Source organism: Dermacentor variabilis, chromosome 3 (assembly GCF_050947875.1).
Source record: "Dermacentor variabilis isolate Ectoservices chromosome 3, ASM5094787v1, whole genome shotgun sequence".
NCBI lineage: Eukaryota > Metazoa > Arthropoda > Arachnida > Ixodida > Ixodidae > Dermacentor > Dermacentor variabilis.
Window position 1 is genome coordinate 63107520 of NC_134570.1, and position 27046 is coordinate 63134565.

A 27046-nucleotide genomic window follows, 5' to 3' on the forward strand; every position below is an offset into this window, starting at 1 on the left:
GATGCCCGTATTATCACGTCCGTCGTCGAAATAGACGCAGCGAGAAATATTCCCGTCTAGCGCGAATGTCCGTGTTTCGAACTCCTCTTCGACGGGATGATTTTCAAAGCTCCGCTGGCTACTCAGAGAATCTGCTGAATTATGAGCTTCTCCCGGGCTGTGAAAGAGTCTCCAGCACTAAGCTCCTTCTCGCCTAGCGGAAAACACTTGGTTCGCGTGCGAAACATAATATAGCGACGCCGCTTACCGACTGACTACTTTCTTTACAGGCTGTCCCGTGCACAACAAAAGTGACAATCTACAACGCCACTACGTTCCAGGAGATAACTACACTTTCTAATGTTGACATCGTCGACGCCATCGAGGTAAACGTTTGTCTTTCGCGCGCTTGCTGTTTGCATAGTAACGTGCAGTGCTCAATATTTTGAGTGCTTACAGTTTTATTTTTCTGATCATTCAACAGTGGTCTCCTGACTCTAAACTGTTGTTGTGCGTGTTGCTGAAGCCTAAGTTAGTCCAGGTGAGTCAATTTAGTAAGCGTTAGTACATTGGCGTGAACTTAGTGCGTATTTCTACGATGTTCCTGTCATTCGTCTTGGAAACCATAGGTGTGGTTCCCGGAGGATTCATCTTGGAAGTGCAGGATATCGGAAGGGTCGCTAGGGCTCATTTGCGCATGCTGGAGTCCTGACAGTCAGCACATCTTAACAACAGCAGATTTTCAGGTGAGCCTGTATTGAATTAGTGCTTTCATATCGAAAAGCATGTTTCCCTATAATTCCCTATAATTATATATAGTCCAAGTTCTTTTTTACTAGTGAATTTCTGTCGGCATGCAATTTTTCGTTTTTTCGTTTAGCTTTAATGTCGTACTTCTGCCTTTTTCCTGTCCTTTTAGATTAGGACGACAGTGTGGTCCCTAGTCGACAAGTCTGTGCTTTACCTGAAGCAAGCCAAATTTCCTTTGTCACTGCAATCATTCAGCCAGTCCGGAGAACATCTGGCAGTAGTTGAGCGAAAAGATGCGAAGGACTTTGTCAGCATCATCAATTGCAATACATGGACTCTCGAACAGGTAAGGTTTAGGGAGTTTACTGCAAGCAGTTTTGCTGGCTGTTACATGTGCATTTTAATGTTATGCATTTTACCAGAATCGCAAGACACAGTTGCAAAGCTCAATTTGCTATGCTGCACTCAATCAAATGGACCTCTTTTCATGTTCTGTGTGACTGTACTCTGACCTGCTGGCACAAAGGCTACACAACAGTGACATAAGCTTTCTAATATTTTTATTTTCAGTACAAAACCTGTCACACAATAGAAGAACATTACAACTAATCCTGGTTTTGAACAAAGTGTCACTTGATATCACTACCGCTGTTGCTGTTTGTATTTCTATCCCAGTGTACTCTTAAAGAATATACTTCCAAACTAAAGCTCTGACTGTACAGTTTGCTCTGTTTGTCATTTTCTAATCACTGATTGCATGCAATAGCACAAACACATGCTGCTAAGACACAGAATATTTTTGCCTGATTTGATGCATCACTTGCTTTGGCTTTAACAGAAAAGGCAGAGCGAGAAGAAAGTTGTTTTTTTTTTAAATTTTGACCATGGAATATGCAATAACTGTCCCATGGTAGTGAGCGCTCACATATTCACTAGGCTTCCTTACAGTGAACGCTAAGGGACCTTAGAAACCTGTTTGGCATGTTGCACAATAGGTCACTGTAACAAAAGTGCACAAAAAGTGCTATCTTTCTTACACAAGGAGGTTGTGTAACAAGCATGTGCAATATATTGTAGCACAGAAATGGAATATATTTAAATGAGGATGAATTCAGAAAGAAGCAGTATATAGGCATGCTGTTTGAAAAATTGTGCAGCGCCTAAATGAACCTTTAATGTTTCCGTCAGTAGGCATGTCCACATTCACCATAACAGTTGCTGTTCTTAGCTGCAGAAAGGTACGTCATCTACCCAGTATTCATACAAACTGTTCAGAACCTTTGCAGTCCTCAGTAAAGAGTGTCAGCATGCTTATTGAGAGGAATGTGCTTCGTTATACATCACATGCAATAATACCCCATTCATAACTGAACGAGGCAGTGCCAGTGTGTACAATCATTTTTTTGCCCTGTGCTCTCTCTCCATTGCATTGTATATTCATAGTGAAAATAATAGTTAGTGCAACAGGATTAAATGCGGGCAGAAAAGGAAGCATTGACTAGCAACTAATTTTATTAATAAAAAAAGAGGACGAACATATTGATGTAACCGAATCAGTCAAATGATCGTGGCACATGCAAAACATAGAACTGGTCATCTCTTTGAATCTACATAATCAAACTCTTTATCCAGTAATACAATAAAAAGATGGCTTATGCAATGGTCTCCTAATTCTATATGGTATACTTTGGCTGCCTCCCTGGTGCGTTGATCCACCTGTTTATATTTGATGGCTGTCTTCTTTAGATGAGACAGGCAGCCACGCAATATTGCAGTGAATGGCCAAATTGGAGGTATCAGTGCCTGAAAGTGAAACCTTATGTTCTAAAAAATGCACATTCAGACAATGGCCAACTTGGCCAGCTCTCTCTTTGCCACATGGTAGTAGTACGTGTAGTATGCTCAGTTATTTCAGCGAAGCTTTGGTAGAGACAAGGGGCACCCAGAAACGCTCGCAAATCTCTACAGGGCCCCCTTTTGAGATGAGAATCCACATAAACGAATGAGCACCAAGTCGTGGTACATCTCTACCTATTCAAAGAGAACCGGTGATTCTCCGGCAGGACCTGGATTCGAACCTCTTACCTCACCCACATGAGATGGACACTCTGCCATTTCACCACTGTGGCTGTTGTTCCATTTTCTTTTTTTTCTTTCTTACTTTTTTCAAATTAACTTGATTGCTAGTCAACGTTTTTGTTGTGTTCTTTTCATGTCCATATTTAACTCTCTTGCATTGAGTATTACTTCCACGGTGAATATCCACCAATTTGTCCAACTCGCCATTCTGCTTCAGCAATAGATATTATTTCACAAAGTAAACAGGTGACGCAAGTGGCTACTCATGACGTTGCCTACTCAGGGACAACGAAAATGAGCTCGCTTGCGTAAAGCAAGCGAGCTCATTTAGGTTTAGCTCACTTAGGTACTTTTTAACAGAATTTTCCAGTGGCAACTGAAGACGTCTCTGGCCTCTTGTGGGCTCCGAATGCCGAGATATTTTGCATATGGGAGTCTCCAACGACAGGAGTAAGTTCAGCATCATTACGTCTTTACTTGTGTCCTGCATGTATATATAGAAGTATTTAATTCCTCCCACTTTCCATCCATAGTTTCAACTCTATGTTTACAACACTACTGGCATTCAGATTGCTTCATATGGTCTTAATGATGAGATTATGGGTATCAAGTCCCTCTCGTGGTCACACTGTGGACAGCTGCTACTGCTTGAGAGCTTTGACGACAAGGTAAGTAGCTTGCAGTTGTAGTTAGGCAGAGCAAACCAAAGTTAACTTATGTTTTGTTGCAGCTTGTGCTATTGGAGACAGTTGCTTGGGGCCAGCTGTTCGACTACATGCTTCCAGAAGTCCTGACAGACGACAGCATGGCAAGTAAACTCATGCATTTGAGACATCTTCCTGTTTAGTGGTATTCATATTCGTGTTAAACATTTCATCTCATACTTAGCAGGGAGCACTGTGTAAGGTATGCAAGCATATAGTGCGATCATAAAAGTATATCATCCCACATCTTTCATTGTGAAATGGTTTAGAACTTCGATGCCATCTGTATGATGAATCTGTATATTCCTGGGTGTCTACGTCGATGTTACTATGTGCTTGGTTCATGCTTAGCTGGCAACACTGTGAAGGCTTCACAACTGGTGCAGTCATAAAGGAGTATCATTCTGCATGTTTCATTGTGAAGCCACCCCAATTCTATTAAGTATGTGTTTGTCTGTCATGTCTAAATATGTAACAATAATAATCAAAATAATAAACCTGTGAGGCATCTGTGTGAAAACTTCTTTGAATATCACAAATATGTATTAATTAAGTGTTGCATGCCCAATCTTGTATCATTTTCATATTTCTTGCTTCTAATGGGTACTGCACTATTTTTTTACGACCACAGTGTGTGCAAAAAAACATTGTAGCTCCCATGATGTCATCTCCTAAGTATGTGGAATAGAGTATGAATAGGCACTAAGACCGAAAAAAAAATGCACAGGATGGCTAGTGGCTACAGTCACTTGTGAAGGATACTTCAAGTAGTGTGTTCTGTTTTATCTCTGGAAAAAAGAAAGGTTAGTGTTCTTACAGTAGTCTTGTATTTTTGTCGTTCTTCGATCAGTAAACCTGAGTTGACAGTACGCATCTGTACTTCCCTGTTCTCCTCCAACCGTATGGCCGTCACACTCTCTTGTAGTGCATACACGCACTAACTGAGCTGGTTTACACATTTTACATCTTAGAAATTGTTGTGCGATATTTCAATGCATGTAACTGTCTCCCTTACAGATTGTATATAAGGAGGTCAAGAAGAAACAAACAATTAAAAAGACTCCAAAACCTATTGAGAGCTACTGTAAGTGTACAAATAGGAAAGAAAAAGGCAAACAAGCTTGTATCTATTTATTGAGTTGGCCCAGTTTTTTTGTTTACCAGTTTTTAATTACCTGTGCATGTGTTGGCCTCTGATTGATCACAGATGAGGTCCTGCCTACTCGACCGGTGAGCCTTAAAGACCTGATCAACACCACTGACAGTGTGGATATGTTGTCACGAAGAACAGCCGTTGAGCTCAGCGCAAGTCAAAGCTATGTGGCACGAATCTCAGGTCGGTGCTCAGAAAAGCTGCAATGAAAGAAGTTCAAACAAAAAGTAGTTGACTGAGTAATATGACAGTCTCACCGTAAAATATCAAGAGCATGTCCACAGAACCTTTTCAGAACAGAAATACCAGCTGCCAGGATAACTGAATGGCTAAGGCTTTTTGCTGCTGACACTGAGAGTGAGGTTATAGGTTTTGTTCCCAACCACATTGTGGTTGCACTCCAATGGGGGCAAAGTGCAAACGGAAATGCTCTCTTAGCAAGTTTGGGTGCGCATCGAAAACACCTGAAAAAAAAAAGAATAATAAATCCGAAGCCCAGCATTACGGTGTCTCCCATATCCCTGGTGTCCTTTTAGGACATTTAGCACCATCAATTGCTCCTTAACATAGATGCCAGTGAAAATCTGGATTTTTTTGCTGCTTAAGTCATTTGATGAGATGCATTGTGTACTGCGCGAGTTTGTCAGCTCTGCAGAGCACGGCACAATGACGGGCGAAACACACAGCACACACCGTCCTCTTTGTGTGCTGTTTTCATGTAGGGTGAAAAAAACCGACTAGCCCAGGCCTTAAAGCTTCTTAGCTACACTATGGCCAGTTTGCCTAGGATTTTCGGTATTGCAGTACCCATCAGCCGATGCTATGGTGGACTGGTGTTACTGTCCTACAGCTGAAGGCTAAAAAGAAACAAAACGGCATTTGTGTGACTGTGCAAGGTGCCAGTTTGTCGATGAAATTTTCACTTTTCGATTGCAGCAATGTTTCCAAACGTCGTTTTTGTCTTGGACGTCAAGAAACTCATCATTGCTGCTGTGTTGGTGCATCTGACCCCTGTAACCTGTAAGTAACTTCACTGAGAGTCATGCGTATGGTTCTGCATTTAGGGCTGCATTTAGCCTTCTGTTCCTTGAAGCAACCAACATAGGCATACTACTTACCTCGTATGACCTGATGTTTTTTTTTTGAAAAATTGGGGGCTGAAGATACCAAAAATATAGTTGTACTCATGTGCTGCCTAGGGTAAAATTAGCAGGCCTTCTACCAAGAAAAAAAGATATTGTGAGGAAAACTGATATCTTCACCTTCACTCACCATTTATCCTCTTTCTACATTTAAGACAAACTGTGATATCATAAAAGAGCTTGCAGAACGATGGGTATTGCAGAAGCAAGCCTTCTTATTTGTACACCCATATGGACCCAGTTGCCTGAGTTCCTTACTGCTCTTCAACGAGCGATAACTGTTGGGCCTCACTGGAAACTTGTCTGTCGAAGTTCTGTTTCCAAATTAGAGGTAGTGAAATGCTGATAATCTTTTGTGAGACAACCATGCATGATTTCAAAGTCGAGCTTTCTCTTGCAGCTTGAGCGTCCCTTTCCAATATTAGTAGTTCAGAACTGACGTGTTGTGAAATCACGGAAAACAGGTGGAAGAGGTTAACTCAACCTGAACAGGTGCACGGCATGCATTTGCCAAGAGCAGAAGTGAGGTGCACTAGAAAAAAATTAAAGAATGAAGGAAAGGCGGTGATGGCATCTGCAAGCACTTGTGCTTGTTTTTCACCAGTCCAAGAGTGCACGTTGGCATTTGCTAGGTTTGTTCTCTATGCAAGGCCAGCTTGTGTCTCATGTAAAGAGTTTGTGCAAGCGCTTTTCATACCTAGTGTGAAGGACCGATTCTAATTAAAGAAAATACAATTGCATTGCAGCTGGAAATATAATTCAAACTAAAAGAATTGTTGTGTTTGCGTATCTATTTTGTTTTTTTTTGTTTTTTTTTGAGCAGGAAGACAAACACTGAAATCATTCAAAAGGAACCGTAGTGAAAAACGAACAAATTTGCTAGTGTTAGATTACGTTTTCAAAGTCTGTCTGGCATTTGATTGTTTTAAGTGAGAACATTGTTTGTGACTGAAGAAAACTAAAGCCTGACTTTCTGTTCATCAATGTGTGCCCAAACTATGCTTCTTGGTGACTTCATTGTGGGGTAGGACATTACAAATTTTGTGGTATATTCAGTAAAAACGGTGTACAGTATTTACTGGGGCCTAATATTTATTGATTCTCAAATGCCATATAATCGTTTATTTCTATCTGTAACAACATTAATAGCCCTGGTCAAACGTTGCCCGATCAAAGTCGTCATGGTGAGCCGGTGTGGAATTCACCGTGTTGTGTAGTATCCCACATTTCACTTTTAAGTTATCTTTTCTTGCATCTAAAACTCATTAACTTGGCAAAGGCCACCTATTAACTGTATTGTAAGTGTAATGTTTTAAGCTATGTCAATTTTTTTTCCTTGGATTCCTCAAGAACTCAAAACGTGTGGCATTTTGCAACAGCATCAACTTCACAGTTTGGGCACGAAAGAAATTGTGAGAGCGTAGTGCTGTGTTAAAGTGCAGTTTTCACCACCAGTACGACCTGTCTCTTATTTGCTACCAAAATGCTCAGAGACTTCTAGAAGAATGCACCTGCGTAGACTAACAAAATGAAATTTTGTTTGTTCGTGCTCACATGCGCGCAGGCATTGCCTGGAACCACCAATCTGACAGGCTTGCCGTTTGCACTAATGCAAAACACCTTTGCTTGTGGACGCCATCAAATGCACTCACGCTAGAAGTGCCCTGCAAAGGTACGTCTAATTTATGGTTCATTCACTCGTGAAAAGCAACTTAACAGAATTATTAACAGTTTAAAAGTGAGTCTGAAGTCAATCAAAATATACTACATTGCCTGCAACCTACATTGCATACACAAAACTATACTTAAGTGCTTTGGGAATATCACTGTCAGTGCTTTGACCAGCTAAGCCAGTGAAAGCAGCTATGACAAAAGAAGTTGGGCACCTGTTATTAAATAGCACTAGTTTCACATTGCATAGTTATCCAGTGCGCTGACGTGTGTCCGTTACTGCTGTGCCAACACAAATCACGTATTATTGGAGACCGCTGTGAGTCCTTCATCCCGCAGTAGGGATAAATAGTTAATATAAGAAAACTGTAAGCCGATGCAAGAAGGCGGACACCGAGCCAAGTTTTTGTTTTTCGTTTTTAACTTTTTCTTTTCATGCAGTCCTAACCTGCGCACGTTTATTCTTTTCCTACAAGCATAGTGATAATCTCTGTTGTGAAAGTGACGCACGAGGCATTATATCATGAAAAGGTATCGTAGGAAGCGATCAATCGTGGGTACAGCCCCTATTCAAATTGTAGTCAATAAAGTTTTTTGGTAACTTTGTAATTTAACAATTACTTTGTTTACTCGGTAATGCTCTCTGCAATTCAATCACTTTTTTTCAGTAACTGATTACGTTTAACCAGTTACATTACTGATGAAACAAGCTCTGGCAGCCAATGCAGCCTTGAGAACTTAAATTTGATGTGAACTATGGAGTCTAAAGAGATGAAAATGTGTATGTGGGTTACCTCCTTGCCACAATCAGTGTCCTGCAGCTATGCCTAGATCACCTGAACATGACAGGCTTTGCACACTTCTATTGGAGGTCTGACCTCTGAGCTTCTCTCTTATAATTTCTCTTCCTCTCTCCTGGAAGCGCTTATAGGCGGCCTCCATAGGTGGTAAAGGCTGCTACTGAATTCTTCCTCGCTTTGTGAAGTCTATGACTTCCCTCATATATATGCAGAAGTTTTTGGCAGGTAAACACATATGTTCATCGCTATACAGCCTTGTTATGTGGCAAAGGACGCGAACGCTGTTTTCCCGCTTAATTTTCTTGGGGGAGAAAAAAACAGTCATGCGTTACAAACGGGTGCAAATGCTGTAATCGAACATTGTGAGTTACTGTTATTGCTTGAAAAATCTTCTTAGGGCAGGTAGAAGAAGGCAGTTCTCGACGGGAGATGAGCGTGTTCAACACTTTCAGCGTCCCCAAAGTTCTGCCGAGATGGACGTTGCCAGTGAAGGGTTCGCTACTGGCATCACCATATGGTGATCACCGCATGGTGATTGGCCAAACTTGAATTATCCAGCAAACACTACTTTTAGGGTTAAAATAACTAAAGTTGGGACCCATGGACATGCTTAAGCACCGGCTGGTGCCTTCAGTCGAGATCGATTTAATTGAAGAAGCAAATTAACCGACACTAAATTAACAAAAGTCTACTGTAATTGGTTGCTTTTTTTTCTGTAACGTGTACAAGTCTGATCAAAATCCAGTGTGTAGTTAGTTCCCAAAAAATTTGTACATACCGCCACGCTGTGTACCCCAAAGGCATTCCTCGGGAGAACACGAGTGCCTACACCTTTTTTCCTGTCAATTCTCAAAAGAAAAAAAAAAAAAAAAAAAGCAGGCAGGTTTGAGCAAGCAAAGTGTGTAGGGCAGTTACCATGTATGTAGCATGTATTCTGCGAGGGTCACAGACCTATATCTGGGATGAAATGCCTTTTAACAGTAGTCTCAGAAATTACCCCCCTTCCTACAGCACACCTCATTAGCTGTCACCAAGGTTACACAGCAGCACAGGATATGCCACTTCCGTGCAGTGTCACCATTGTGTCTCAAGCTAGGTCAAAGAGAAGCAGGGGAACCGAGGGGCTCCATTTCGTTAATCATGCCCATATGAAGCCAAGGAAAGCATCGGGGAAACAATATGTGGTTGAAATTGAAATGTAGAATATAAAGAAAAGTGAATGAAATGATAACTTATTGCCAGTGGGAGCCAAACGCACAACTTCCGCATTACGCATGCGGAAGCCCGTCAAGGTTCTGCTAGACTTTTCTGCCTTTCAGGGCCTTTCCACATCAGGAGTTGCCAGTGGAATCCCCAACGGAAAAGCCTTGTAGTCCATGGACAAGATGCAGCTGTGCTTTGCAGCCTCAGTCACTTAGACTGACTGGAAAGAAGTCCAGCATACTTCACTCACAAGGAAAGAAGACGAGACAACAAGCTTTATATGAATATAAGCCTTTTATTGTAACATCTGTGATTCTTTTTTTCTTCTTAATATGCACCTTTCCGCTTCTTTAATGTACACACCTCCCATTCAGTTTGCTTAGCAGCGCAAGAACAGGAAGACGACCACTTTTACACCAGCCACCAAAAAAGTGTTAGGCTCAACAAGTAGTCCATTAACAAAACACAAAAGCGATGATGCGTGGGAGAATCGCGAGTGGCATCAAAGAAGGAGGATCAGGGCCCCCCCACAAACATCTGCCTGCGCATATCAAGCGCTACACCTAGTTACCAAACTTCCAACAACAAGCGCATTTCATACGGCTGAGTGCCTCGAAGGATTGAACTATAATGGGAGAAAAAAAGAAAGGATAGCATAGCAGGTTCCACATACGTAATTAACAATAAATTACATATGCAATCAGGTCGTGAACATAGGGCTGCAGAGAGGAATCAGTGGGATTGATTGCGCTGGCCGCATGGGTCTGACAGGGGGGGGGGGGGGTAAGCGAGAAGTTGACTACAATAAACCAGACCTAGTAACAAAGTGTTGTGCTGAAGTGCAGTCTAAAGCGTTTGCATGTAGCAGCACTTGCATTCCCTTCCGCAGCTGCAGTGCTCAACAACGTGAAATTAACTGTCACTTTCTTTATGCCTGTCGTAATACTCGCAACAGAAAACAAACGAGACTTCGATCATTGTGTGTGTGTTACGGCCATTGTAAAGAAAGAATTCCAGGTTAAAAAGTGCCCCAGTATGGAAAAGCTAGTGGCTACAGTAGAGGACAGGCTTTCGACTACCTAAGGCTACTCTCTGCTCCAGTGAAACAAAAGGTTAACAGAAAAGGAGCCAGGCCTCTTTGAAAAACATACAAACTGGACCTTTTGCAAAACTGTGTCAGCAAAACAGCAAGACAACAGTTTCGTTAGATTACAAAAAAAAAGAAACATTGTAAAAAATATAATTGGTGCTGCACAATTCAACTGTCTTCCATTAAGGTCCAATTTTTCACTCTTCTTAAGCAGTTTTACATAATGGCAGAACTGGCTCATCATGGGCTAGTTTTGCATCGTGGGCAAGAAAGGGACAAGGTTGCAGCAGGCTAGAGGCAAAAGAAAAAGTCGCACGTAGCCTTGTTTGTTTGTGCAAGTGTGTGGTTTGCTCGCTCGGCCGAGTCTCACAACAGCTCCTTGAATACCGCCCGAGCAGAAGAACAAGGCAGTGCGTTGCCATCCGCTCGCCACACTTCGTCCCGTTGCACGGCACCTCTACCTCTCTCTCTCTCTCTTCGAAGCATCACAGTCTCTCTCGCACACGCTTTCCTCTCCCGATTTGCTGATGCATGTAATTCATGGGTGCAGGTGAAAAACATTGTCTGCGTGATGACTGCCGACACTGCAGGGTTGCTGCTACGTGTACGCGCACGCGCCCTCGTCGACTGCAGCAGCCTAGCGACTGACGAGGTGACGGCGGCAGTTGGACTTTCTTTCTCTCTCGCTCTTTCTCTTTCGGCGCTTCTCTGACAGCCGCGGCGGCGTCTGTCGGCAAATGTCGCTGCGCGTTGCCTGCAGTCATTAGCTGTCCTGCTTGGCCTGACGGTTCCGTAGTGCCTGGGCGAGGTCATTTCTGAGTGCGTCCTGCTGCTTCCGGTCCTGCAGCGGCTGCAAGGAGCGCAGCCCGTTGACAATGTCCTTCGTCTTGCCGAAGTAGATCTCGTTCAACGTCGTCCTGATCTTGTTCTCCATGTCCTGCAAAAGCAAGAAACCATCAACCTCCAAATCTGCTAGTTATATCCTACCCAATGTTTCTATATAAGAATGCCACCACAAGTTACAAAGCTGTTGTGGACTTCTCTCCGACTCGAAAACGCAACCAATATCAGTTGCAGGTCGAAAAGAAGGGCACACCGCAATCTTAGATTCTGATCTTCATTGTATGCTGGCCAAGTGTGCTAACCATGAGACCTCGTCGTCGAGATAACTGGTGCAACTCCAAATCTGGATCTTTGCTATGCCAGTGCTTCATCAAATGTTACAACTGCTACAACCATGCACCTCCTTGCAATAAAGTATAGTCAAGAAGAATGAGAAGTTTGCAGCATTGAAAAATATGAAAAGGAGGAGGATAAACATCTGGAACATTGCACTGTTTAATAGTAATTCTCAATGCACAAGGCAAGATTGAGGAAAAAAAGGGCTTAATTGCGAGAGCTGCACCGCTATCAATAGCAACTGCTAGATTTTTTTTCATGGCACTTGGTGTTGAAAAACCCACTTTGATAATCTATGGGTAAGAGATTAAAACCTACCTCAACCATCTTTCCGATGTTGGCGATGTGAGGAACTGCTTCGCTAACAGGACTGTCTTGCTCCATCTGCGAAATACATGAAGTGGATGGCAGATAAGGGTTATGTGCTTATGACAGCCAATACAGTACACTTCTGTTAAATTGACTATGCATGTAACATTAAATGCTATTAATGACTACGAAGCATACTACTTGAGTTTGAGTTTATTTCTCACAAGTACAGAGCATGTACAAGGTGTGTGAAGGAACACAGGATAAAAGCTAGGTCAAAGGCAGCTTGACTGGCTCTGTTTCCACACACAACATGGCAGCAAAAACGACAGTTGGGAAGCACGGTACATACCCTATTTACTCGATTCTAACGCGCCCTCAATTGTAATGCACACCTGTTTTCCGCGACCAAAAAAATAAAAAATAAATAAAAAACTGCTCTCGATTGTAATGTGCAACCGTTTGCCATGACCTAAAAGAAAGAGTCGTTTACAGTGCTGTACACCTCATTCTTTGATGCAGAAATAAAACTTTCTTCTCATTTGGAAAAGCAAAGATTTGCTCCCAATACGCTAAAGTTGGGATAAACAGAAAAAGTCACAGTTTCACATGAAAGGCAAAGCATTGATTGCGATAGCAAATTAGCAGCAAGCTATACGAAGAGTAAGGATAGTAGCTTTATCGGCCGTATAAACTTTTAAACATTCGCTTACTAACTAAATTAACACGCACGGTGTCACACGGGCACAAGCAAACATGAACACGTCTCACTCAATGACCGCAGAAACTCCATCAAAACGCTGGAGTGAGGAAGTGCGGTAGCAGGAGTGAGCGAATTGACCTTTGTGTGGTCGCTCGCTCCAACAAGAACTAAGCGACGAGAAAACAGCACAGTGAGCCTAGATGCGCAGACAGTCTCCATCGCAGATTGCTTTCAAGATAAGGGCCGCGCAGCCGTGATGTACGCAGCAGCTACTGGAGTGTAATGCCTCTCCCGTTCGCACCAAGTTTTGGGAACTTCAAACGCCCATGATGCAGCCAGATTTCCGTCCGTCTCCGCACGAACGATCACACTTTCCTTTTAATTGTGGCAACAGACGTCTTCGCAGTCAGCACTTCTATGCTGACAGAACAAATGCGGAAAATGGGAAGAAGGACTGTGTACCACTACAGCAACAGCACATGGAGGAAGCTACGGCAGCTAGGCTCGAAGAGTGTCCGAGGCGGCCATATTGAAATGCCCATGGTGGCAATGGAGATTTAGGGTCGTACTCGATTCTAATGTGCATGCAATTTTTTGGACCCCCTTTATCAGAAAAAAAAAAAAAGTGTGCGTTAGGTTCGAGCAAATAAGGTATATAAAATGGAAGGAATAACAAAGAGCAACAATTTTATATTGGAAAGAATATGCGCAGTGCAGCAAGCAATAAACAGTGAACAATACTTCTGTTTAAATACAGCCAGACCATACAGTACTGTATTACTCGCATAATGATTGCACTTTTCTGTCAGAAAAATTGACGCAAAATCAGGGGTGCGATCATTACGTGGGTTAAGTTTCCCACGAGAAGAAAAAAAAATTTTTTTCGTCCCGCGTTTGCTGCAGGACAGCAAAACAATAATGGCGGCTAGCGGAGCAAGCCGAACGTGCCGAACGCGATTTTTTTTCTTCACTAGAGTACATTACGTGCATTGAAACAGTTTCTTCCGTATCAGTAATGAATAATATTGTTAGTATCGGCACGCTTGCGGCAATAACGTAGTTATGTCCACTTTGAGGGGCAGAAACAGATGGGCGCGCTAAGCTGCCAGTGACATAGAAACACATGACCGGCATGCTGCGGAAACTGCGGCACTGGTCTTCGCTACTATTCTAATAAGGCACGTTTCCGCTAAGGGCGGGTGAATATCTTAGCTGTGTTACAAGTGTTGACGTATGAATAGGGTACACTTTTAACGTATCGGTGTAAACGTGGCTACTATCGTTGACGCTCAAGATTTGTTGCGTGCCCAAGAGTGCAGATGAGAAGAATCGAAAGGCGCCTTTTTTGTTGTTGTTGACCACAACCATTATAAAGCCTACACATAATAAAGGCAAGTTTGGTTGCAGCTTTTTTTTAGTCATGGAAGTGCGGAAAGTGATGAAAGTAATGAAATGAGGCATCTACTTAAGAATGTTTGGTGCGTGCAGACAGCTTGGCTTGTCTTGAAGAGCCGTTCGCGTAGCATTCGACAGATGGTAAGCGCGATCATTATTAGCTAGACTTGGCACAAGACATATCGCTGCGGCAAGTTCCGGGTGCGATCATTACATGGGAAATTTTAAAAATCTAATTTTGACGACAAATTTCAGGGGTGCGATCATTACGCGAGTAAATACGGTATACGTTAGTGAATAATTTCAAATACTTTTTCTTCATTGGGACACACAGCTGCTCTTCGGTCAGCTCATATTTGTTTACTGTCATTGGAAGACTGTAGTGTACTACAGTCTTCAGCATCTGAAGACTGTAGTTGATATGCACTCGTGATACGTAACAATGTTCATGATGGAGAGTAGAACGAGATGACATAGTGAACTGCAAGTTGGCAACAGCCCATAGTGTTCTTCTATTTTATGGATTTACGATTTTAGGGACAATAACAACTGATGTTCATAGAGAGTACAAAATTATTCTATTTAAGTGACAACATTCAAATGTATTATGAGTTTCCATGTTGTTTTACTGTAACAACGGAGGATTGCATACATTGAGAGCTGGGTTCAATCTTGGGCATCGCTCTGATGGAAATCGCGCAGACACATGTGAAAGCTGGCAGCGAAAATCACTCGGCAATGTGTGCAACAGCAACAAATTTTTTTGCTCGAGTTGCTGCATGTAAAATAGCCTTATGAGACCACCGGTTATCTGCCCTATGCATTATGTGGCCTGCCCAGCTCCATTTTCGCCCCTTATATGTCGACTGGAATATCAGCTACCCCTGCTTGCTCTCTAATGCACACCACTATATTCCCATAACTGCCAACCCTCCTGATTCACCTGGGAGACTCCCAATTTTTTACTGAACTTTCTGATTGTACGATCACTGTCTTGTATCTCCCGAAAAGCGGTGTCTGTTCGTGCAATAATGGTTTTTGCGAAACCACTCGGGAGAATCTACAGCCACATCGTAATCGTCATCATCACCAACAACGGCTGCACTAGTACCATCGGTATCATAGACTAAGCAGCCAACTACAGTGCCTAGTAAGCCGACCAAAGCCAGAGCCAATGTAGCTCTTACATTTCATGCATGCCTTCCTCCATGGTGCATCTTGTTGCTGCTGCTTGTGTGTATGATTAGTATTGGCTAGGCCGTCTGTGTGCCGTGCACTGTGTAAAGTTAGAATCTTCCTTGATGCCATGGCACTATCAAAGCCCAAGAAAAGGTATTTGCATAAGTTTTTGCGACCTTACACTTCTGAATTTCCATGCTTTTTGACATCAAGTAAAGGAGAACATTTTGCATTTTGTACAACGTGTGGATGCGACGTCAGCATGTCTCGCGGTGTCAAAGGAGACTTGAAACTGCACATTTCCACGGCGAAGCATCAAAGATATGTTCGCACCACTGAGCAGCAAAGCAACATAGTGAACTTTCTCCGGAACAAGTGCGACGACAGTGTTACACGTGTGGAGTGCCTGTTTATGGGATTCCTCGTCGAGCACAACCTACCCCTTCGTGTTACGAGACTACGTTGGGCCTCTTCTACAGAAGATATTACCAAAATGCGATGAGGGAAAGCGCTATGGATGTGGACGCAACTCTGGAACACAACTCTGAAGAATGCGGTGGTGGCCAACCTGAAATTTATTTCGCAGGCATCGCTCTCGAGTCTTCATTTCTTTATTCAGAGTTTTCCTTAGCTGCTGCCTTGAGATTCCAATGAATCTGCTGAAGACGCTTTAGATGCCCTCGAAGCTGAGTTTGCCACACTACAGGCGCACAGTCTTCCAGAGGACATTCTGAATGAAGAAAGGTGGGATGTGCAGTGGTCTATGGTAGGAAAAATTAAACACTGATGGAAAACATGTTTCACCGAGTTAAGGTGATGCTGGATTTACTTGTAACACCGCTAGCAATGCAGAGTGTGCGAGGATTTTTAGCAAGGCACGAAAAACTGAGACTGAGTTCTGCTCATCAACGTGCGACACCTGCTGCTACTGAAGGGCTGTCAGTCTGGACCATGTTTTGAGCAAAGCTACTCCGACAAATTTTTGAAGTGAGCAAAGTCTGCTACTGCAAAGTCCTGCAAAAGGACTCATTGAACCCCCCCCCCCCCCCCCCGGTGTCTCACCGGAAGTTGAAACAGTGAATTGCAGAGTGAAGTACAGTCGAATCCCTGCATAATGAATACCAATTCGACAAAATTTCTGGCACAACTTTTTTTAATTGCCTAACAGTTTCCGATAGAGCTTGAGATGCATAAAAATTACAGCCACAACACTTTATGACAGGTGCATTTTCTCTTTAATGAAGTTTCCATGGAGCAATCTGGACACTGCCAGTTCCAAAATAGAGAGAGAAAAAACAAATGTTAATAGGAAGTTTAAGGAATGGCATCCCCAAGGAGCCTTGCATATGCAAAGCCCCACACTCCACCTGTGCTCTTTTGTACTCCTTTAGCATTTTTTTGAACACCTTGTGTACTCTTTTGCACGCTCGGATGATATGGTCCCCAACTTTGAGTCTCCTACAGTCAAACCTCGTTATACCGAACACGGATATATCGAATTATTGCGTATATTGAACACTTTCTATATCACCTGGGAAATTGCATGCATTTTTTACTTCGAACGGGGTCGGACGTAAAATGGATATATCGAATTCTGCCACCCCAGACCACGTGCGCTCTGTTGACAGGCGGCGAGCTTTCCCGCAACACCCTCGAAGATAGCAGTGGCGTGATGGGCGTTCCGGACTGCTGCGCACCATAGCTGTACACACCAATCGCGCCGAGGATGCCATTTGAACGTAGCGGCGTACGCACACGGCGGCTTGGCTAGTTCAACAATGTCAACGACGCATTGCATTTGTCGCACTGACTCCTCCTCGGTGTCACGCCCTGCGCCGGCCGTGCCTCGCGATGACTGGCGGTTTGCATTGTGGGGGTTCCACTCTGCGTGCGGCTAGGGCTGAAGGCGAGCTCCGGATCTAGCCCCACGCAGTCGCTTTGTGTTACTCCCCAACCCGTAGCGCGGGAATCGCGGCTACGTCGGGTTCGAACGAATAAGGCAACCAGCGGAGTCAACTGTAAGAACGTTTATTGCTACCGGCAATAAAGAACACTGGCAGAGGGACGTCCTCTCTGTAATAGCAATAAATAGGCTGGCCTCGTTGCCGGGATAGTCAGGCAACGTGGTCACTCACGGGTTGCGGCAGGTACTCCAGTCTGACAGGTTAGGGGTCCGGCCTCAGAGAGAGAGAGGGTCTCCCTCGGTCGTGCTGTTTTGTAACTTTTTACCTGGGCGAGGGGAATGTCCTCCTCGCCCGTCAGCTACCTGCCCGCGAGTTGGGGAGGAAGGGCGCGCGCGCGTCGTGAGAGCAAGGGAGAATCGGGAGAGGGCATAGTGCGCCTCTCTCCTGTCTATGCCGGCTCTCGACGCGGCGGCGCGGGGGAAGATGGGCGCGTGTGCTCCCCACAGCATCCACAAAGACGCGCTCACTGGACTCACTCATAGACTTTGCAGATGGCACTTTATTAAAACTTTAATATTGACAGTGTTTGAAAATGCTTAGATTGACATACATAGAGATCGCAGCAGAAGTAGAAGCCAAACGAAGACGCTGCTGAGGTTGATCCTGCAAGCGCTCATGTTGCCCCGCTCCTGACTTCAACTGGGGCTGTAGCTGCTTTGGCCCTTCTATGCCGCTGCTGTGGCGCAAAAGGGGGCACCGGCCTATTGCTTGTGGATCGTTTAGATTATGTTGAGGTTTCCGTGTTTAAGCACGCAGCTGCCTATAAGAAGCAGACTACACTGCTGTAGTACTTTCAGTCAAATAAATAAATACTTTGCGTGAGCTGTAAGTGAGTATTTACTGCGCCACGATTGGGGCGCGATTGGAGATCAATGTTTGGAGCACGCGTTCGGTTGCGCTGCACGTGATTTGCCTAGGCCGCACCTATTTCGCGCAGCTGACAGTCGGTGCGGCTTAGGCTAGTAGCACGCGGTGCAACCGAATGCATGCTCCGAACAACGATCCCCGATCATGCCCTTGGTTCACTGATCTGCCGAAGTTTCTGATGCATTTTTTATGTGATCTTATATATCGAATTCTGGCTATATCGAACTATTTCGTGATCACTGCGCTGTTCGATATATCGAGGTTCGACTATTTCTAAACCTCCTCAATACTCCAGAGCTACTCTTCGCTCGAGAGCTTATCACTATGCGGGGGCGTGACAGTAGTGGCACTGACATTCATACTGGCAGACAGAAATCCAGGCAAATGTTCATACTGAGAGTGTTAATTCATACTAAGTACTGAGTACTCCTTCACACCAGTAAGCTGCTGTTCCCAGTACCATACCTGTCTTGTGAGACTTCCCCCAAGGTTCATGGTTCCCGAACCAGGTTTTTTCGTCTGCAGCCAAAGCATGGCCGTCGACGTCAGCTTGTAGTGTGCATTTCGGCCACTTGACTTTTCCTGAAAGAGGGTGGCAGATGTTGGCGCTCACATTCACACACACACACACAAAAAAAAAAAAAGGTGCCTGCAGCATTTCATTTACAAGCTAACATAAACAAAACGTAATACTACCTTAGTTAAATGAAAACTAAACCAAACTAGATACACATATTGCTTTCTCAGTCAGTGTTTAATCTCCCCACTCAACGAAGAATGGTCACTTAGCACAGAAAATAACAACTTGAAGGCTGAATTAACTTTTCCTGAATTTCTACTATGCTCAAATTGTGGCACTGATGATGGCTATGTTGTACTGCCACCGTGCAGGGACATTTTTTTACAAAACGTTTTGGCAGAAACCATCGATAATTACTGTTAATGACAGCATTAGCTTCTTTAAAATCCATTGCAATTTCGTTAAGCCGCATTTTATATAGATCACATAAACTTCTAAAGGATGACGCAAGGACAAGTGCACAACTTGTCCAGCAGGAGAGCTCTGTAGCACACAGTGACTCCACCCCATGGCCCATGTGACCATGGATTACTGTGCCCAGTAATGCGATTACTGGTCCAGTTTGCTTCCCACTGTCTAAGTGATCAGCCCACTTTGCTTGGTGAGAAATTGACCAAGTGGGCATGATAAACCACAAGATGGAAGGAAAAGAATGCTTCAATTAAGGAAAGAAATTACGCGCTTTAACGCGTACATTTGTTGGACTGACGATATTTAGGTCCACATGTTGTTTCACTGCATAATTTCGTAAAGAACAGGTCACCGGCACATTCATAGAAATAGTACAGATGACTAAGTTGATTTGTTATGTACCACATCCAGAGTCTTCTCATTTGCAATCAAATACCAATCAACCCACTACTGATCAAAGTATCTCATCGCAAAGAAGCTAATGTTCAAGAAATGCAGGCAAAACCAGATTAACTATTATTTAATTTCCAAATGACATGCAAGTGTCTGAAGTGAGGCTGCTGATATATATTTGTAAAGTAACATGGCTACAAGCCAAATGACGAACAGTAAAGAGTCAAACACTGCAGCGTACATTCAAGAGGGAAGACAAAGAGTTCAGTAGAGTAATGAGAAGAAGCAAGAAAATTATCCATGAGAAGGCAATAATGGTTGATTCAAGTGGTTAGAAAAAAATAAGTCAGCCTCAGGAGGGGCAACAAAACATTTAAGATTTAAACACTAAGAACTTAAGATTATGAATAATTAATCGGGTAAGTGAAGGAAGCAATCATAAGTATCAATCACAAAGAGACATGATCCCATTAAATGACTGAAAGTAAAAGAAAAGGCCTTTTCTTCTCCAAACAATAAACAAATGGCACCCTGTTGGTCATTGACATAGCCTGTTTGTAGAGGAGCTCCTCTGGAAATTCAGAAATTTCATTGCCACCCTTCCTTTCTATTCAATGTGCAATGTTCACTGGTACATTAAACCTTGTCTCACAGTTAACGTCACCCATGCAGAAGTGTGATCGACCATTCTAACTTGTTATTTTCATAGATTGAGAAGAATCCTTTTACAGCATACTCAGGCGACAGGTCAGAGACCAGGTGTGGACTGGTCCAACCAGTCACATGATTAGCACAGTCGCATGATAGACATGTAGCCCAGCTCGCAAGCACATCCACATGGCAGGTAAAAAGAGCTAACTACCAGGCGGGCCTCAGTGTGATGTAAAGATGGATTCAAGTGTAGAGCAAGACGAAATAGGCAGGTGGCCTCTCTGAACAATGAAAATGTTCATTTGCCTGCTGGGAGAGACCTCGGCTAGTGATGCAGAGACAGTAAAAATCGGCTGTCTATTAAAAGAAATAAAAAAGGGGGTGCCGATATTTTTTGCTTGTGTAGTCTGTTGACCTGCAGCACTGCTGCAAATTCCACCAACCAAAAGAAAGAGGACACGCGCTACCTGGTCCAAGTCCCATTGTATCGATGTCATTACCAGAACGATGAATACATACTGCCCACATACAGCCCTTCAAACTTAGAGGTAAATTGTCGCAGCTTAATTGGCACAATTAACTTTTACACCAGGAACTACTGTTCATGTTTGTCTGTGTGGCACAAACAAATGACATTCGAATCCAGGAGTCGATGCCATTCTTTTCTGCACCATCGTCACTTTCTTGAGCTGCTCCATGGCTGCTCCAAATTGCCCATAACCTTAAGCTGGTCAGTGAAACGCAACAAAAGCTTGGCAGGTTTAACAATGACAGGTGCATGCACGCAGTAAGGGTGCAGAATAGAAATGACGGAAAGCTGGGCCGGGAGGAGCAAATGATGGTGGCTGACCTGCACTTCGACGACATGGATGGAATCCCAACTGCCCATAATCTTCTTGGAGCCGTCGCCACCCTTTTTGATGAGCACCACACCCGCGAAGCCGTGGTCCAGGTCCCAGAGGTAGACGGACGAGACGCCGCCCTCGAAGTACATCTCTCGGTACTGGTCAAAGGCATTGTTGGCGTCCACTTCCAGCTTGCGCAGCCGCTCCGAGGGCAACGCGCCGTCTTCCAAAGGGGGTTCATAGTTGTTGCTCCATGGGGACCTGCAAACGATTTGCAAAAGTTTTCCACATTAACAGTGAGCTCTCCTCATTGGATTAATTTCAGAGAATCTCCCCTATCCTTTTTCCCCACCACCACCAACACATAGAAAAGTGCCAAGGATCTAAATGTCAGGAGTGACAAAAAAAAAAAAAAAAAAAAAAAGCAAGCAAGACAAAGGGGTCAAGGAAGCGATATTCAAACTAATTTCAATGCAGTAGACTCCCGTTGAGACAAACCCAGTTAAGCTGAATTTTCGAATATGAGGAGCAGTGTGTGGCCATTTAATTGTTTTCCCATAGACATTGCACTGCCAAACATGAACCGCGAATTTGGCCAAACCGAAATTCCATGGGTGTCTGATGCCAGCTGCTCAGCTCAGGGAGCAGCCCTGATCACTAGACTCGGAGGAGGAGACTCTGCAAGCTACACCAGCAAATGGTGTTTCCGTGGACATAAACAACCACATCAGCATGTCACCAACCAAGATCATATCAGAGAGCAACCAGAACCTTTAGCTACTGTTGCTAAACGTGCTGGAGATAAACAAGGAAATGACTTCCGCCAAACTTCACAGGCATCTGAGATTTTTTGGGTCTTTTTCCATACCAGTACCTTTTGTCTCGCTTCGTGCAGGTTGCCCTAGCAACGGGGTAATGCCGCTAACACTACCTCTTTACCCGGCAGTAGCGTGCTATCATGCTGACGCTAAGCTCATTAGCTGAGACAGGCGCCATGCCAGGTCGCGCGTATCTTTAACCCTTATTTCTGCCTATCACTGCTCACGCACACTTGCTTGGCTGCTCGCTGCCACTTGTTTGCGGCCTCGTGCAGCAACAGTGAGCTGCAAGTCAAGTCTGTTTTTCAAGCCAACACGAGTTGACAACACCTGCCATAATTCAAACTAACACGAGTTCGGATAACTCTGGATTAATGTTACTTCACTGCATCTTAACTGAACCTTAAAGGAAAATAGCAACGAAATTTTGGACTGCGTAGTTCCACATACTGTAGACATAGAACAGCCAGCGTGCAAAATTTCACAACTGAGAGTGGACACATCATGAAAACCTCGCAAAAATAGACTGAAACTGCAAGAAATGCCGTGCCAAAAGTGATGAATGACCGACAATGTGTAGCCCCTCAGCATAACCTCCGAAACTGATCCTCAGCCACAGAGCGCCGAGAAATCTCCGAGGCAACATGCTAGAACCTACATCGCATCCGCTAATCACCAGGGCCAGGTGTCTGCTTAGGCGCTGCTTAAAGGCTGTTAATAAACAGAAAGTTATACAATTACCAGCCCTGCAGCTTTGCCAAGATTGCTTTAACACTATATGCAAACCACTGCGCAAAGTTTGTTGCAGTTGACGTATAAGAGTTTGACCTGCCATGGTGGCCGAGTAGACATGGCATTCTGCTGCTGATTATAAAATTGTGAGTTAAAATCCTGGCCATGGCAACTGCATTCCGATGGAAGCAATGGAATTTGAAGATGCTTATGGACTGACATTTAGGCACGTTTTTAAAAAACAAACACACGTGGTATAAGTTGATACGAAGATGCCCACCCCCCTTACTGGCTTCGAGGCATAAAACACTGCTGTAAATGTGCAATCATGGACAACTGAAATACAAACAAGGACTAACTACAATGCATTCTTTTATTTCTGTTTTCGGCAATATGTTTAATATCAGCACAATTTTGGTTTGTCAAAAAACAATTATGGGGTTTTATGTGCCAAAACCACTTTCTGATTATGAGGCACGGCGTAGTGGAGGACTCTGGAAACTTCGACCACCTGGGGTTCTTTAGCGTGCATCTAAATATAAGTACACGGGTGTTTTCGCATTTCGCCACCATCGAAATGCGGTCACCGTGGCCAATTTTGGTTTGTACACTTTGGCATCTGGAGAAAGTCTTTGGCAACCAGAGAACCAGTGGGGTAAGCCCATTCCCTGGAGTTATTACCTGCAAAAGGTGCTCTACTCTGTAGTGATTCCTTGACTGCATCTCATTTGCCCATGACTGAACATGCAATAACAAGTACAAAGATAAATACAAAGATAAATTAATTACCTGTAGGAGTCCCCATCCCTGTTGTAGTCGCAGAGCAGATAGTCTTTGCCGCACTTTTTGTCAGTGGCTATCTTCAGTGGTTGGTCAACAGAGGACAGGAGTTCTTCACAAAGTCCAGGCACCTGATTAAAAGAATGATATTGTTACCAACAGCATGTTAAAAAGGAAATACAACTAATATAAGGGGTGCATTCAAACAAGCAAATATTAAAATTAATCTCTGGTGTTTTACAAGCCAAACCACAATATGATTAAGAGGCACACCATAGTAAGCGACTGAGAATTAATTTTGATCACTGGTTTTTTAACATGCACCTAATGCACGGTACACAGGTGTGACTACACTTCACCCCGATCGAAACGTGGCCGACACGGCAGGAATTTGAACCTGCACCCTTGGGCTTGGCAGCTCAACGCCAAAGTGACTGCGCCACCACAGCGGGTTCAAGCAAACATTAAACACCAATAAAACTCTTCATATATGTCCATATGTATAGCTTATAGCATGGAGAAATTAACAAATTCACGGAACCTACATTATGAATTCATGCTCACAAGAGGAAAAAAAGGAAGCATTAGGTGCAAATACAGATTTGCTCCTTTTCTTTTTTTTTCATTCTGGTCAGTCATTTCTACAATCAAACATAATCTCGTTTTCTTAACATTACGAGTTAATGTCGCAAGCAAATTTGAATTATGTGAGCAGCCAGTCAAAAGAAAGAGAAGGAAATGCGCTGCCGCAAGCAAAAAAATAAACTTATTCGTAATGCACTTTTTTTTTTACTACTGGAGCTGCCTGCAGTAGAATTTGAAACCTAGAAACAAAACATACATCAAAATGAAAAATGAGGACAAGGGACAGTACTGACTTCCAAGAGAGTATTTCTAGCAGAGACATATGCTGCATTCGCTAGTACAATAACAATAAAGAGCAGCCTAAAAACAATAGCAACCAAAGCCATCCGTCACATAGGAAGTTCTCTGAGGCATGACAGTTTATCAGGTGCTCCTACTCTTTACCGGAGAGTCAGGTAGGATGTTCGAAAAGGGCCAAAACTATTAAGGTCAGTGACCAGGCGTTGTAAATAAGGAAACTCTATAGATGACAAACTATAAAGTAACGGTTTTGCTTGGTCAGTCACCTTCATTTTTTTTCTCCCCTCAGAAAGCACCATTATGGGAGGCCCAACATATCTGTTCTCAATATACGCCATCTCTTCTACTTCATTACACATTTATTCATGTAGCGCTTGTCTTCATCTGTTGCTTGCTCCTTCCATTCTTGAGCCCAAATGTTGCAGAGTAAAAGAATGTTTCACCCAGGTGCACTCACATTAATGTGTGTGCCAGGGCAGGTTAAATTCAGCCTTAATCAGGTAATTACGGTATTTCCCTCATTGTCCGCTCCCGTAGGCTCAGTAGCAATCCAAGCTGTTGCTAATGCCAATGAACAAAAGCAACATGAAAAGGGAATGATCACTCACTGACTAACCAACCTTCACATACTGCTTATACTACTATTGCTAGTGTTCCCTTTTTTTTTAGTATATATTGTATTTTCCGTTCTACTGGCAATGGCTTTCAAAAGAAATAAAGTTGAATTCAGCACTGTCCCTGTCCATCACAGTTCTTGAGTACATTTTGCATGCTCAACTAGCCTGCGGCTTCAATGTGCCTTGGGAATATTTGCACAAATCATGACTTATCAGAAATACAGGCATGTGCAGTAATCTACATGCATGGCAGATAAGTGTGGCTAGCACAGAGATAATCATGCCTGGTAGATAAGTGACACTTCATAGCCCAATAATTTTCTATCAACCCTATAACGTTATTGTCACCGTGTGTCACGCAGTTTTTTTTTTTTTTCATTGCGCCCGAAATCGGCTTTGTGATAACCTAAATGTAAAGTCATGAAATTACTTCACAGTCTTGCAAAGAGTACCAAATATTTTCTTTTCAAGCGGCATTGAGTACCAAACTGTCATCGAATGTGAAGGGATTTTATCTAGTGTTGTAAAACACGAGTTACTATGCTTCAGACAAAATGATCGCAATGCATAAGAAACTGGACAATGGGCATGTATTATCAACTGGAATACTTGTTACTCTGTCCCTCTCTCTCTATCACACAGGCACGGAGGACTTAATGTCAATAGCTCCGTTATACACTTTTGATTAAATTGCTAATACTTTTTTTTTAGGTTTCGCCAGAAACGAGATTCCACGGCAGAAGTTCAGAACCAATATTACAAATATTTATTTATATGACAAACGCCTGTTCACGCAAGGCAGTGAAAAAAACGATCAAACTGAAAAGGCGAAATTAATACAGTAGCTCGGCGACAGCTAGGGTCGAACATGTCGCTGCATGTCGCATAGAGAGGCGTCTGACGCCACGGAAAACGGTTTGAAACGAACGACAATACATAAAATCGGCGACTTACCAGGTCTATTAAGTCGCTCAGGTTTTTCTCTATCTTCTGAGGCGGCAACCTCCTCATGAGGTCGAGGGCGGAATCTAGCTGTTGATCTGCCGTCTGCAACGACAAACAACACAGGATGTTCCTACGCAGGCGTAAACACAAACAAACATTTAACACACGCAAGACTGTCGATTCGCAACAGCGCCGCGGAAGCAGCGGAGCCAGACGTTGAGTGAGCGGTGCGAAAATAATGGTGTGTTTACATTGCAAATGAGACTGGTGAAATCTATGCTCTAACCTCCAGCCTTACACGGCACTCCACAGGTGTAGCACTTCATTCTGAGTAAGGAGTGTGCGCCTTTTTCGGGCATAATTACCATTCCGCGCACAACGACGACGACTTTTGTGGTCCGTCAAGCGCAAATACTAACACAATTTCTCGCACGCTCCGATACCGTTCGTCAACTGGAGAAGTCGAGTCAAAAAGCACCTCGCAAGGGAACCTCCACTTTACGTGCAGGCAATGTCGGTTTCCCAGAGCTTTAAACTCCTACCTCGTGATGCGTGATCCTCGTCAAAAAGGATAAATTTAGACGTCAAGGCTCGTTGCTTCACTAAACAGCACTTATAACTGTGCCGGCGATACTGACTTAGGCTTAATCCTGGCATCTCCTCCAAATTTAATCGGCTCACACGAGCAATGACTAAGAGCGCAAAGTAACCTCCTCGGTTGCGGACAGGCTGGACAATTTCTCGTACGCGGAACAAAAGGGGGTGTGGAGTAAACTTACCGTCATTGCGAACTTTGCGAGCAGAAAATAATTTGCCAACGCCCTCTGAAAGCAAACGGAAGTGGTAACGCCGTAACACACTCGGATTATTGCTTGCTCGGATCGGCCCAGAGGCCAAGTCCCATGGCCAAGTCTACATACTACGGGAAGTCAACAAGCGGAACGATGATCGAGGAAATTTGCAGCTCGTTCTGAATTTTTAGCAGCTCTCTGTGGAATCAAAAAACTAGCCGAGAGCTTCTTGAACGTTTTATAGCAGTTGAAAGCTTTTCTGTGATATTTTAGGCGTAGATTTCGCTTACGCACTGCAAATAATCTGTATTTATAGAGTGCTACACAAAACAAATGGCTTTTAAATAAAATTTGGAAACACAGAGGCGTCATCTTTCTCCTACAATGTCATATTGTTGATTGGTAAATACGAAAAAAAAAAAAAACGTTTC

General features: G+C 43.5%; 2 protein-coding genes across 2 annotated transcripts; one reads left to right on the forward strand and one right to left on the reverse strand.

The window, feature by feature from the left end:
• Positions 1-34: 34 nt before the first annotated feature.
• On the forward strand, positions 35-10612 carry LOC142575751 (WD repeat-containing protein WRAP73-like). The gene is made up of 13 exons (XM_075685370.1): positions 35-210; positions 270-365; positions 464-520; positions 609-725; positions 899-1075; positions 3169-3258; positions 3342-3476; positions 3539-3616; positions 4530-4596; positions 4720-4848; positions 5602-5685; positions 7372-7479; positions 9598-10612. The coding sequence occupies exons 1-13, from the start codon at positions 142-144 to the stop codon at positions 9699-9701; spliced, it is 1311 nt and encodes a 436-aa protein (XP_075541485.1). The 5' UTR covers positions 35-141; the 3' UTR covers positions 9702-10612.
• cpb (F-actin-capping protein subunit beta) lies at positions 9757-26757 on the reverse strand. Its single transcript, XM_075685371.1, has 7 exons — positions 26604-26757; positions 25834-25926; positions 23387-23508; positions 21053-21308; positions 18633-18749; positions 12069-12134; positions 9757-11508 (listed from the first exon to the last, which is right to left on the reverse strand). Exons 1-7 carry the CDS (start codon positions 26607-26609, stop codon positions 11335-11337), a joined length of 834 nt encoding a protein of 277 aa, XP_075541486.1. The 5' UTR covers positions 26610-26757; the 3' UTR covers positions 9757-11334.
• Positions 26758-27046: the final 289 nt, after the last annotated feature.

Coding starts and splice junctions, on each gene's coding strand:
- LOC142575751 (XM_075685370.1), top strand. CDS start 142: ATGAGCTTCTCCCGGGCTGTGAAAGAGTCTCCAGCACTAAGCTCCTTC. Junction 3,477..3,538: donor TTGAGAGCTTTGACGACAAG/GTAAGTAGCTTG, acceptor GTTTTGTTGCAG/CTTGTGCTATTGGAGACAGT. Junction 4,849..5,601: donor CTATGTGGCACGAATCTCAG/GTCGGTGCTCAG, acceptor TTTCGATTGCAG/CAATGTTTCCAAACGTCGTT.
- cpb (XM_075685371.1), bottom strand. Junction 23,509..25,833: donor TGAGCGACTTAATAGACCTG/GTAAGTCGCCGA, acceptor TCTTTTAATCAG/GTGCCTGGACTTTGTGAAGA. Junction 12,135..18,632: donor GGGGAAGTCTCACAAGACAG/GTATGGTACTGG, acceptor TGTATTTCGCAG/ATGGAGCAAGACAGTCCTGT.